Source organism: Drosophila grimshawi, unplaced genomic scaffold (assembly GCF_018153295.1).
Source record: "Drosophila grimshawi isolate 15287-2541.00 unplaced genomic scaffold, ASM1815329v1 contig_1377, whole genome shotgun sequence".
Classification (NCBI taxonomy): domain Eukaryota; kingdom Metazoa; phylum Arthropoda; class Insecta; order Diptera; family Drosophilidae; genus Drosophila; species Drosophila grimshawi.
This window is the reverse complement of record NW_025062900.1, coordinates 20559161-20573322: the sequence shown is the minus strand read 5'-3', so window position 1 is coordinate 20573322 and position 14162 is coordinate 20559161. Positions and strand designations below refer to the sequence as shown.

The 14162-nt window shown below is 33.8% G+C and overlaps 1 protein-coding gene across 1 annotated transcript; it reads right to left on the bottom strand.

Moving 5' to 3' along the window:
- On the bottom strand, nucleotides 1-14161 carry LOC116805677 (A disintegrin and metalloproteinase with thrombospondin motifs 18). Its single transcript, XM_032739210.2, has 7 exons — nucleotides 14036-14161; nucleotides 13344-13649; nucleotides 12421-12790; nucleotides 10936-11134; nucleotides 10712-10869; nucleotides 10116-10653; nucleotides 1-31 (listed from the first exon to the last, which is right to left on the bottom strand). Exons 1-7 carry the CDS (start codon nucleotides 14059-14061, stop codon nucleotides 9-11), a joined length of 1620 nt encoding a protein of 539 aa, XP_032595101.2. The 5' UTR covers nucleotides 14062-14161; the 3' UTR covers nucleotides 1-8.
- Between the last annotated feature and the right edge of the window lies 1 nt (nucleotide 14162).

Here is a 14162-nt window from a genome sequence, read left to right as displayed (position 1 = left end):
CTCTCGGACTACATAGGTATGTAACTACAATCTGAAAGAGAATAAGAAACGATAAAATATATATTTATTTATTCAAGAACTTAGAACTAACAAGGTTACCATATTAAATATTATTAAGCGCTATCTGAAATTATAAATTTATAAAGTTATTTTTTAAAAAGTAACTTTAAAAAACTAAGATGTGTGCAATTGCATTATATCTTTAATTAAATTTAAAATTGTTTAGCTTAGGTCAATTTATGAAATTCTACACGTTCATATACTTTTCTATATCTTTTTACTTTTCCCCCAGTCCCTCGCTCTCTCTCTCTCTCTCTCTCTCTCACACACACTTTTCTTAACTTTCTATTTTCTTTACATCACTTATTTCCAATCACTAAAATTGTCTGCTTGGTTTTTTGGGGTTTCTCCTATCCTTGCAATAAATGTTTCATTATCATCATTTTACAAGAAAAATGTTTTATTTATTATTATTGAGTTTTTTATATTTGAAATCAAGTATTTCGTCACTTTCGCCTCCAAATCCGAGTATCTGAAAATACCCAACAATAAAACTGCATAACTTTCACAATGGCTAAAACGATTTTCAGGCCACTCCCACTTCCGCCCTTTAAAAATTGCTAAAGCCTACCTTGCCCGTAATTTAAAAGCTGGAGTTACCAGATTACTAGAAACCTTCTTGAAAATTTGTCAGAAAATTTCGTAACAACGCTTTTCTCCCGCAGAAAGACTAACTTACCACATTTTATAATTTTGCAATAAGTCTATATTAAATAAATAAATAAAAATTTATTGTCTCTTTATTGAGCGATTCCCTGGCGATGCCATCCCTTGTGAAATGTTTGCGATAAAATAAAATCAATTAAGTTAATTAATGTGAAAATGGGCAGAGCAGTGAAATACCACAAGCTACAGTCAAACGCTTTTCAAAGTCCATCAGCCCAGTGGATAAACTCGTTTCTAAGTAAAACCGGCTAGAGACAATTTTCAATTTATTATATTCATTTTTAATTTGCACAGTTTTCAATTGTTTTCTTTCGAAGCTCACAATTACAACTGTGAGGTTTCATTTATTTTCACATAGTTTATTTTTCTTGTCTAGCTTATCAAATCATAAAGTAACGAAATTAATTGATTGGAGAGTATGTAAGCAATAGTATGTCAACTATAAAATATAATTATATTACTCATACGTACGAGTGTCTGAATAGATTTCAACACATGCATATAATATAAGCACATACTTATGTGCTACACACACAGCTTATTTCCCTTGCGGATGCTTTTACGCATAGCTGAGCCTAGAACAAAAACAAAAAACACCAACGGGCGAAGAAAGAACGCATTGAAACATGTGATCATTAATCTGCTCGTAATTTGCGCTGGCTGCGACAGAGTTTGACACGCCCATCCCTCATTTATAATGAGCTCAGCTCAACTCGGCTCAACTCAACTCAGCGCCGATCAGCTCAAAAAACGAAACATTACATCGGCAAATTGTCTAAGTGTGTGTGTATATCTGTGTGTGTGTGTGCACTCAGTGTTCCCAATGTCGGGTGCGACCAAATTAACTGCGTAGATTGACTTTTTGCGATAGCGTCACAAATTTTCGGGATGAAAAGAGAATATTATCGCTAGTTCATCGGAAGTCGTTAGATCGAATGAGCTAATATACGTACATGTACATATGTATATGTATGTATTACTGAGTATATACATATGCATATACTTGATTAAATATATAAGTAAAAAGAGCCACAAAAAATAATTTTAACTCAAGCATTCCCATCTTTTAGCTATTTCTGATTGCTTTCGTATTTGCACTTTCTTATCAAATTTAATTTATGTTTAGATTTAATATATTAATAATATATATATATATAATAATATAAGTAATATTGCACTTTCTTAAATAAAAGAAAGATAAACACCCAAAGTAAATTCAAAGCAAATATTATATTTAATCCCTGCATTTATAGCAAAAAATATTATTTAAAAAACTAGCTTACTACAGAAAAAACACATTTGAAAGCATATAATTATAATGATAATGTATTTTATAATTAATAATACACATTACTACATTAATATTAATAAAATTGCTTATTAATTACTTAGCTGAAAGCCATGCCAAAAAAGCTATTTAGTTTCTAACTTTGGGATAGGCTCCGTAAATAAATCAATTCATCGGATCTACACATCTAAAAAAAAACTTAAAAAAATTAATATTTGTATGCTCTAAATCCATTAAAAATGTGTAAAAAAAAAATAAAGGAAGCATCACCGACCCCATTGAATACTGATACTATTTAATTTTCGCCACATTGTCTTCCAACTCATTATAAAAACGATGCATATTTTGGGGCCGTGAAAGCCGGAAATTATTTTCTATTAATAAGCCGTATCAAATTTAGTGTCAAATGAAGCAAGATTTTACGTGCCATGAACAAAAATATATATACATATGAGCACATATTTAAAATATGCTGTTTGAAACAAACCAAACATAATAAGTAGAAAGATCAATGAACACAGATCTATCTGGAAAATACAACTAGCCAACTGTGAACCAAATCGCCCGTGACCATGCTACCAAAAAAAAAAATAATAATAAAATAAAACACAAAACCAAACGATAGCGAATGTGAGCACAATGGCCTGAGCAAAATTTGGAATCGTTTAAATGTATATAATTTGGACATTTTTGAGTAGATATGTATTTCGAGAAGGGTGTGTTCTTCTCATAGTAAGCTCCCACAGAACTTCACCCAGCTGGTATACTTATACACATGCATTTATTGTACATTTGTCAATACTATATTGTATGAATAGATATTCGTCTGAAATAGTCATAGTATTGACCTTCATGGTGAATAATTTTCAAAGTGAATGTTTCGTTATTGGGCTCAGCTACTAATACCCCACATTATCCAAAATGGGCATTGCCTAATTTTCTTTCTTGTTTTATTTTATTTTTTGTTGTTTTTTTTTTTTGCATACTTTAGCAATCGACGAGAACCATCTCCTACTCATCGATTTGATATATAGAGCATAACCAATAACCTTTGCGGTCTACGAATCACTCGCGAACACCCAATTTGGCACTGACTAGATGAGCATAACCCTTTTTCGTTGCTACAATATCAATTGACAGATTATTAATATTCGAAAATTAGGTCACAAAACGCAAAATATAATTTGAGTTCAAACTTTTTAGTTTAATTATTAAAATGTGAAATCATTTCCTTTAGATTACAGAGCAAATTTAGTTTCATTAATTGATTCACTGTTTAAATACAATATTTTTACTAAATGATGAAATTATGAGACAATTTAATTTTATTTATTTATTTATTTAATGTGGACTAAGAAATGTAAAAAATTTACGAAGATTGAGAACATTTTTAATTAAAATCAAGGTGGCAAAGGAAACGATATAAAATTGAAAACGAATATTTAAATTTTAATTTAAAGTATAAGAAATTAAATAAATGATTTAATAAGTTAAGTTTTCTGTTTCCGTCTGCAACCTTGTTCGGCATCGATGTGCTACCAATTAATATTAACATGAATCTTTTCGAGAAATCTGCAATAACTGCAACCGTGTTTTGTAAAAGTAAGGGAAAAGGGAGTACATTTCAAAATCCAATCAGTTAATGCATACTCTTGCAAACTGAGTGATTCATTGTCAACAAAGTAATTCAAGTTTTTGGTTTTATCAAGCTTTGGTCGGATGCATTTGATGACCCTTATACGACCAAGAAACTTTATACTGTATTTAATTAGACCTGTAAACCTAATTTTTGTACACTTTCTTTTAACCTTTGCCTGAACCTGATCGAGTACTCTGTAATGATTACAATAAAATTTATCATGTAATTAAATCAGAATTCTCTATTTCTATCATTACGAAATGAATTATAAACTTTTTGTCCCGGAAATAACATTTCCGCATGCATTTGTGGCTGGGCATCTTAACTAATTCATACTATTTGTATAAATTTGTCGTATTTTTCTTATTTAAAGTTAGGAATTTATTTTATTCTTGTACAATTCTGTATAGGCTGATATTAGTCAACATTAAAAGTAAATAAAGAAATTCAAATCATAATCCATGCCGTCCATTTTCAAAATTTCATTTGGAAATTTTGTATTTCTATTTCAAATTCCAATTGCTAGTCTTGCAAATATATATGCATATCTAAACAATTGCATATGGTTGCTAAATGGGATGCAGAGAGTGCATCAGCGTTAAGTAACATTAATGAGTCCGCGCACTTCTCGAATATATGTCAATCGGCTCATTCCCATTCCATTCGATTCATTTGTCCATATTCATGCCAAGAACTTTGTTTAGATGCATGAAGTCATTTACATATTTTTGTGTTTACAAACATGCAGCGGCACTTGAAGTTGTGAACAGGCCCTTACAAAATTAAAGACTGTGAAAAGTGCCAACTTAACAAACTATCTAACAACATACATGCTTTTCCACACATATCTACTTCAATGAAAGCGACAAATGAAGTGAATCCATACGGAAACGAATCAAGTGTCTTCTAAATTCGCGTGCAATCAAAAAAAGAACAAATGCGATTGCATTTGAAGTTTTGGAATTATGTGAAACAGAGTGGAGCAAAGTATGTTTTTATTTTATTTGTTTTTTTCTTTCCTCTGTAATACCAGCCATTGGCCTGTGGGTCATTTGTTCAGCTTTCTAGGCCAACATATATAAATAAATATTAATAATAGATTTTCAATTGTAATTTATATTAAACTTACTAAAGAAAATATTTTTTTGTACCTTCCTCAAATTTCCTTTTTTATGTCGAAAAAACAACAGAGAAACTTTATAGATTTTATTTATCTATTGCCGAACTTTCAAAACCATCTGAATGATCTTAAATATTTTATTGGGTTTGAACTTAAAAAAAAAAATGAAAAAGCTTCGCCATGAATTTATTGATGTGTGATTTTTGTTATCTTATGTACACAACGCGCCCTGCAAAAAGTTTTATTTATGTTGATGACCCAAAAAAGGCAAAAGATTTTTTAATCGATCAGTAGGAAACATTTGAATAATAACAAACAAAACATCCGGCAATCGTTCTCTATGATGAAATAATATTATTTATTGATGTAAATACTGCATTCAAAACATTTCTCGGCAATATTTGTTCGATTTAAATCTCAGCGAGTCTTTGGACGTTTTTTTTTTTACACAAAAGACACTCAGTCAATATTTGAATGAAGAAAAAAAAAAATGATAGCTTCAGCTACCTAGAAAACTTAATGGCTTCATTTTTGACTTCACATACATGGATATCATATCTGGTCGCCATTGTCTCCACGAACACAATAAACTTGCAAGATTGATTGATGCACTTGAGAATGAAGGCAAGAAGGAGGCTGTAATGTCATTTGGGGCCATAAGTGCATTTTGTAATTGTGACGTTGCGATGAAATGCCCATAGCCATCAAATATTCCATATTTCAAACGGTTTTTGGTTTTTATACCCTTACCAGAGGTTATTACAAGTTTGTCGAGGAGTGTGGAAGCCCATAGAAGCAGCCATCAATAAGTATATTTTTGCTCTTGATCAGCCAGATCGTAGTCGTGCTGACTGATATTGGCCAGTTCGAGCCTCTATATCATACAGCTACCATTGCAAAAACTTGGTTTTCCATTTCACAAACATTATTATTTACCCCGATTTCTGCTAACTCACTAGTAAAATATATATAGCTCAAATAATAAAATATCACTTCTTTATTTAGCTTTCCAATGTTGATTTTTAATATTTAGGTTTCATATTATAAAATTAAATAAATATATTTTTTTTATTGAAATCGAAATGTTTCATAGATTTTCTTTAGAATAAATTCTAAATAATGAATACAAAAACTAAAAGAGCTTAACTTATATTATTTTATTAATACTATTTAGTTTTTAGACCATTAACTTCAAAATAATTCCAAATTATCAATGGGAACTATCGGCATATTTTTAAAAATTAATAATTAAAGCCATTTGACTTCAAAGGTATGTAAAACTTCGGTGTGAGATAAGATTTTCTTGCCTGTTTTTTTATACATTCAATTCAATAATTTTTGACTTGCCCTCACAAAAATGCCATTCTTCAAAAGGCCCCGAAGCTCTGTTAAATTGTTGGCCATACATTATAAACACGTCTTTAAGATGGGTTTTATTAGGGAAAATGGTGATTGTAAAAAGTGCGTTTGGAATTTTAAGTATATGCATTATCCAAGCTATTAAAATTTTAACTTTACTTAGCATTTGGCTCAAGGGTAATGTTCATTAATGAAATCATTAACAAGTTGTTATTTATATTTTGATTTTAACATTTCCGCTTACCTAATGTCGTATAAATTTGTTAATAAGTAGTATTTAGATGCACACAAATGCATTTGTGGACTTTAAAAGTGACACTTTTATAGATCTCATAACTCATTGAACGATTTGCATTTGCTATTAATCATTTAATCATTCAATCTGAACACACAATTAATCATAACTTTTTATGGCAACAATATATTCACTAAAGTGCTGGGCCGATGGGGGCAAGGGGTCTGCTGTCGATAACACGTTCGGCGTTCTGTTTTAAAAAAAAGAACCGCCTCCAAAACTAACAACTACGTTGGCTTCCCGATTTTTGTATTTTCGTTTCAATTAAAGCCGCCGTCAACATCGCGTGGTACGCAAATCCAAACTAAAATCGCTGGGAAATCGTTTTGGGAATTGAAGCGCGATGAAGACAGCCTCAGCCACAGCCACAGCCGCAGCCGCAGTCACAGCCTCAGCCTCAGCGCAGCCGACGCAGACGCAGACGCCAGCATTTGCTACTGGGCCGGCGACAATACACACTGTAAACTGTAAACTGCGAGGGAGGAGGTGGGAGGTGTCGCTGCCGATGGCTTCGCAGTTGGCGGCGTGCGCCCAAAAACAAAAAAAAATAAGGCTGGATGATGCGTGCTTACACTGCGAACGCACCACACTCATGGTGTGAGTGTGTGTGAGTGAGTGCGTGTATGTGAGTGCGTCTGTGTGTGTGAGTGTTATTGCGAGTGCTCGCATGTGCATGTAATTTATGATACCCTGTACGGATCAAACATGGTCATCACAATGCTGGGCAAATGTTTGTAAGGCCAAAGGTAGCATCTCTGTCAATATACACTTGATCTACTCCTACACTCGGAAAAAATAAGTGTAACTCATCTAATTATTCTGAAAGAGGCAAGGGTTTATATTTTCCTTCTTTCAGGGTCAAATTTTCTAAAATTTGGCAAACATTTGTCTAATTTACAGATTTTGTTAAAGAAAAGAATACTGCTTTCGAAAGTAAATTATATAATATATATAAGAAAAAAAAACAATTGTTTTTAATCTGCTCTGTATTGTTTTATAATTATTTAAAGCCTAAAATATATATAAATATATATATATAGTTTGAAGAAAATTACGTTTTTACGGCGAGTATTTTCGACCCTTTGACTTGTATTACTTCCTCTGAGTTACGAGTCCTCTAAAGAAGAAAACAGCTTAACTCTAACCTAACCGTAAGGAAAGCAAATCTGATGACTTCTTTCTGAATTTCTTCATTTAGAGATTGTCGATCTCAAATTTCAAATAAAAGCTCTCGTTTGCCAAACAAATATAAATTTAATTTAATTGCGTCGCCAATGGAACCAGTTTTCCTCAAATTTATACAAATCCAATCAAAACTAATTTCCGTTACAGATATCTTTAACGCAATTTGGATAGTAATTACCAGAAAATTGAGCAGAAAAAAAAGATAGGCTGGCTAGAGGGTATCTACTAGTCGGGTACTCGCGAGTATACTTATTCTAGCCTTATACTAGCAAACCGAAGCGACTGTGAAAAATTTGTTCTTACGCACTCAAAATCACAACAACTAAACTGAAATAAACTAAACTAAGTAAGTAAGTAGAGAATACTCGTAATCCTACATGCGTATATAATAAATACTACTTATGTAAGTAGAAACATGTGTAAATAAAATCCACATTGTTTTATCACAAGCGGAAATGTTGGCTGAACAGCATTGTGAGTTGCCCGGCTACTCGGCTACAAACAGGTGCATTCATTCAAAGTTTGCCATAGAGTTATGCGCCTAAAATCTAAGTAGATCAAATATTTGTTATGCTAATCGTTGTAGGGTCTGTCACAATATCAAAGTTGCCCAAGGCAACCGTTGGGGCATCATCTGAAGCCCTTCAGCAATCAGAAAGACCTTGCCGCTATCTTTTTTTCTTTTTTTTTTTGTATACATTAGAAGTGTACTATATCTATTGTTTTCTAAAAATAAATTCAAAACTTGTGCACATAAATTAGCTTAAAGTTATGTCATTTGCTTGAATTGTGTGTGGTTAAAGTTCAACATACAATGTTATCGTTTGCTGAAGAATAAAGATAATTAAATATATGTATGTGCGCTGTTTAACAGATGGCATAATTTCATCCAACAGATATGAAAGAATGTCGCACAACAGTTATGCGAGACGAGAAGTTGTTAATTGCTTCTTAATTTTGGCAAGTTGACATTAAAACTGAATAAATTCCGCAAATCATCCAAAAATTCAAATCGAAATAGATCAACAATGAAAATTATGATGAGTCCTCTCAAATATGCTAAGTCATTAATAAAAAGCATAAGCTTTTTGACAATAAAACGAGTAGAAAAACTCAAGTCAACAGGGTAATAGATACCCAGTAATGAGAACAGTGTCTACAAATTGATTAAATATATAGAGATGGATGAAAACAGAAAAACTTGAAAAAATGTAATTTAAAATTAGAAGAAAAAAAAACTAGATCTACCAAAAAAAAAACATTTAAAACATTACCTAATAATCGAAACTATTTTTAAAAAGCAAAACTGCAATCATTATATTAAATCTCTGAAGTTCTGAAAATAATTAAATTTGCTCACTTAAAATAACACCCTTGAAAATTAAAAAATGGTGTCTAAATTTTAGAAAAAATTAAACTGAAATCAACAAAAGAATAAGTCTGGTTATTAGAAAGACGAAACCTTTTGTTTTAGAAATATATATTCTGCATAATAAGCTGAGTTCCCATCGGCTTGGGAGTATGCCGATTTTCTACATTTCAGTCCAAGTTTTTTCTGAGTGTAAAACATTTGTTGTCTCCTCCGTTAATAATATACAGACAGAGGAACATTCTAAATTTGATAAATTATTACATTGATATAAATTCGGAAGTGTTAGTTTTTATATATTTTAAGTATAAATGTTTGACAACATACAATACTTACATAGATATAATGCTGGCATTATGGTTATCATTAGATTTCTAAATTCAAGTAAGAGTTGGGCATAAAATTACCATAAAGTTCAATTAAAATTTTTATAACAATTGAATTGTTTGCTGCATTCCCAAAAATCATTTAATTCTTCAGATCCATAAATTTACTTGTAAACGGCTTTTATTTTTCCTGTTCGAAAGCTGCGCCAATTCAACATTCTAAATTCTTTTTAGTAATTGTTAGAAATGAGAGTAAAATTAAAAAAATCTTCAGCGTAACTTGATAGTTGCCGGAATTCGTGAATTCGTCTAGGCAAGTCAGATGAATTGAATATTTTCATTTGATTTCATCATTAATTAATAGTTCTCCTTAATTGATTTGATATTCTCTATTGTGGGCAATTGAAAATGAAAAGAAGATCTGTGAGCTGAGCTTAAGACGCATTGTGGGTCATTAATTGCGCCACAAAGTCATAGATTTTAAATGGATAATCGTCTTTATTGACCCGCTTCTTTGACTTCTGTGTAATATATTAAGACCAATTCACACAAGGAACGTGCCCACTCCCAAAATGGGGTTTGTTTATAGACGAGCTGGTATTGAATTTGAAATTCATTTAACCAAGCATGCTCCAATTCGCAAAAAAACTTTTTGAAAAGGGAAAGCGGAAAATCGTTCCTTGTTGAAAAGGGAAAAGTTATGCGTAGTTTGGAGCACGCTTGTATAATATTATATTTTATATTATAATAATTTAAATATTGTTAGAAACAATTTAATGGCCATACTTGTTGACCTTAAGATTCTTACTTATACAACGACAGATCTCAGGTTGATCATGTCGCTGAGGACATAGTTCGTCTGTCACTTGCATGACGTTGCCCCCGATCTGCTCCTGCATGCATTCATAGTGTCGTGTTCGCTGTCCGTTGGAATTGCCATCGGGACATTGACAGTTGCTGAAGGTGCTCGGACGCCAGAAAGCCGGGCAGAGGCCACGATTGCAATTATAGATGCCGTCATGGAAGGTGGGCTTCTCGATGAGTGCACAACGTCGGGGCGAATAATATCGCACTGAGGATTCACGCTCACACACACAGCGAAAGATGGGTGTTTGAGTGCCGGGTCCACAGGAGCGATTACATTCACCGAATCCCAGCAATTTCCAGCTAAATTTGCGACGTTTGCGATCCCTGATGCGCTGTGCATAGCTGGCATCGACGGCATTGCCAGCCTCATCCCAGATGGCCTGGAGTTCCTCCTCTTCGCTGATGGAGGGCGAGGATATCGGTATGGTGTAGTTATACTGAATATCAACAATTGGGCTCTGTATGTCTGCTAAAAAGTACTGCAAATATCCAATTTTATTTATGTCTTATTTTATTTTTTTTACTTTTTGCCATTACCATTAAAATCACTGCCTTTGAAAGCGGCCCCCTTGATGTTAGCAAGCCATTTGTCTGATTGTATTCATAGGCATCATTATAGAAATTGAAAACGCCATTGATTGATATCTTGGTTCGATCGCCATTTATGACAAACACTTCGTCGGGGCTTTTCAATGCTGAAAACATATAGATTTAATAGACAATATATTGAATGCTTAATGGTATTTTATCCATAAACTTACCCAATGAATTCTTGCTTTTTATATTTTGTCTAATCGATAGATTCATTGTGCCAACTGGTAAAGTGGTGATATAGTTATACGATTTGTTTAGATTGGTCCTGTTGAATATCTCCGATACATGTTTGCACAGGACCGAACCACATTTCACTTGACTATCACGAGTTGTCACAGGTCGAATTAGGCCGCTGCTGTGAACAGCCTGCAATTGGCATAAATCAATTCTGGTTTTAAAAAAAACGAGAGATTTGCAAATAGAAGAGAAATGGTTTGGTTTTCAGTTCGGTGAGTGCTTTGATCTTTTTCGAAATGAATATTTCACACTCGCAGCTCTAATCTAATGCACCTAAGAGCCACTTGAATGTTTTGACACAGTTTTTTTGTAGTTCTCTTGCGAGAGCAGGCAGCATCAAGCATGAAGCATGAAAACAATATGAAGGCTTTGTATCTGGGCTAATTACATACATGTACATACATGTATGTACACATGTATGTATGTCTGTATGTAAGTATTTGTAATTATCAGGCGATAATGGGGTCATGTCAACAGAAAGCCCAAATGGCAGCATAGTCCCATTATCTATATACTTTTTCTTTTACTTGCCACATTGCCACAAAACTAATTAAATTATAAATTGGAAAAAAAAATAAAGACCCGAAAGCCAAATGAATATGGAAATCATTGGCAAACGATATTAATTAAGATTTATGACATTTGGCAGCAGTTCAAGCAACCAGTTGCATGTGTGTGGCCCTCATCGCCACAAAGCGAGAGTTAACGGACTGTGGCAAGTGGTAAGTAGTAGTGGGAGGAGTACCTACAATATATGCACATACCAACATACCTATCTATATTTCTAACTATTGCTATAAAGATGGATGTATGTGTGCTAAGCACTTTGGCAATTTGCATGCTTATGGTGAAAATTGGCTTTGGCCAATTTAACTTGGCCATAAACAGAAATCAAATGCATTGAACATTGAATTGTGGCTGCCCTTGTTGAATGCCATCATTAAATGCCAAATACGTTGAGATAGAAAAAAAAAAAACTTAATTTAAATGATCGACTATAGATGGTATATGGCACACATATATTATTATTAGTTTGTAGATTAGACTGTAGTCATTAGATAAGGAGAGTTTTCACTAAATTCTCCAGCAGATGACATCAACTTTTCGCATGAGTTAAAATTAAGTTTTATTGAGTAGGCAAAGAATTCAATTCGCAATTGGCAAACAAATGTGCGCAATTAAAATCCCAACCCAAACCGGAAGAGCCAAACTTATTATTTACAGATGTTAGACAGAAGAAACAATATACACCAGTTGATCGAAGATTAAATACCCTAAACTAGAGCTATTCACCCGAAAATCGACACCGGTTAATCGAAGATTAAATATCCTAGTCACAATCCACGCCACTTACCCCATAATAGACACCAGTTGATCGATAATTAAATACCCTATTCACACTCCACGGCACTCACCCGACAAATGCCTTCCACACATACAGCCTGGCGCCTGTAGAAATGCGTATAGTAGACGGCCGGACGATTGCACGGCGTGCCATCGGTGACAGATTGGTTCATACTAATGAATAAGTCGGAGTCGGCGCCGCGGCAGAACAGCGTGCACTCGTCGTGCTCTTTCTCGTACCCGACCCAATTATAGAACGTCTCACGATATGGCACATTGTTGAATCTTTCGCATTGCTCGTCACGCAATCGCTGCTTGCCAGCTTTGCAGCGCTCCTCCTTGCACTGACGATAACGTTTCAGCACACCAAAGCAACCCACTTTGCCATCCGCAGGATAGAACCGATTTTCCACCGTCAACTCATCTGTGGAGTTTTTGATGCTATTCAGTGCGATAGATAGATAAAATATTTATATAAATAAAATTTGTTTCTTTTAAAATCATGGGTCTAACCGGCTTCGAAATACTCTGATACCAATATAATTCCAGCAAATAAAATATGGCAAGGATGGGCGTGCCACAGAAATTTGTTTACTAATCCTGAAGAAGTTTGCAGGTCATCCCGGAGTAAATTCGGCTTTGAAGTTACGGGAGCTACAGGCTTTTTTTTAGCAGTGGCTCCAAAAGATTGTGTCACTTTCGGAGGGGTGTTATTAAAATATACCCTTTAAATGTGCCGCTCTTTGAAAGGACATGACCAACAACCTAGCAACCATATTTGGTGACTCTAGCTTTAAGATTTTCTATTGTAGGTTTTATCTATTACTTAGCCTCCTAGTGGACTTTACACACCAATTATAACACTTTGTTCGACGCGGGTACAGACAATCATATATCGTAAAAATCGTGCTCGTACGGACGGACAGCATGACGCATATTCGCAAACTAATATACTCGGATAACATCGGTATCAGAGTATAAATAATATGCGTACCGTTCGATGCACTTGCGTTTTTTGATTTGCACACAAGTCGTCGCACATTTGCTCCACTTCTCCCAGCGATCCCACGTGTAGAATGTGCCCACCCGCTCAAAGGTGCTCTGATTGCGCTGGCGTGTTTGCTTGCTGACTTCACTGCCATCCGCATAGTCTGTATATTCGTCGTCGCTATCCTCACTCAGATCCGTTTTTGCTAATCCTAAATCTGTTGTGTTTCCGTTCTCCGAATGAGTTTCTTCGACGGATGCGGCGCATTGCTGTATATCCAAAAATAATAGTGTTGCCAAAATTATAAAGACACTGGAACAAAAATCAGCACAATAACAAAAAAAAAAAAAAATATTTATTAAGAAACAAAAATCATTATTAATACATAAAATAGTAATTGTTTGAGTTCAAAAAACATAATTGGATTGTAAAACACAAGTCCCAAATGATTTATTAATCACGAATTTGACCAATGGAAGGTTAATTGGTGACAGTGATTAAATTATTACTGATGTGGCAAACATTCTTTCAGTCCACTGCAGATTACTACAAACACAACACAAAAGCTCTAGTTTTCTTATGAAAATCTACATTTTGACTGAGTATATATAAATGTATATACATGTGTATGTACATATGTAATGTAACTTGAAGCTCTGGTTATCTGTCGAGCTAATAAAAGAACAATTAATAAATACCTTATCAAGTGCATTCTGTTGTACATTATTCAATTTTATTTATTTATTTAAGTCAGCCGGCGATCAGCGTAAAGTGCGTGTGCCATAAAAAACACCCGAAACGCAACTAAAACATTCTGAAAATTTG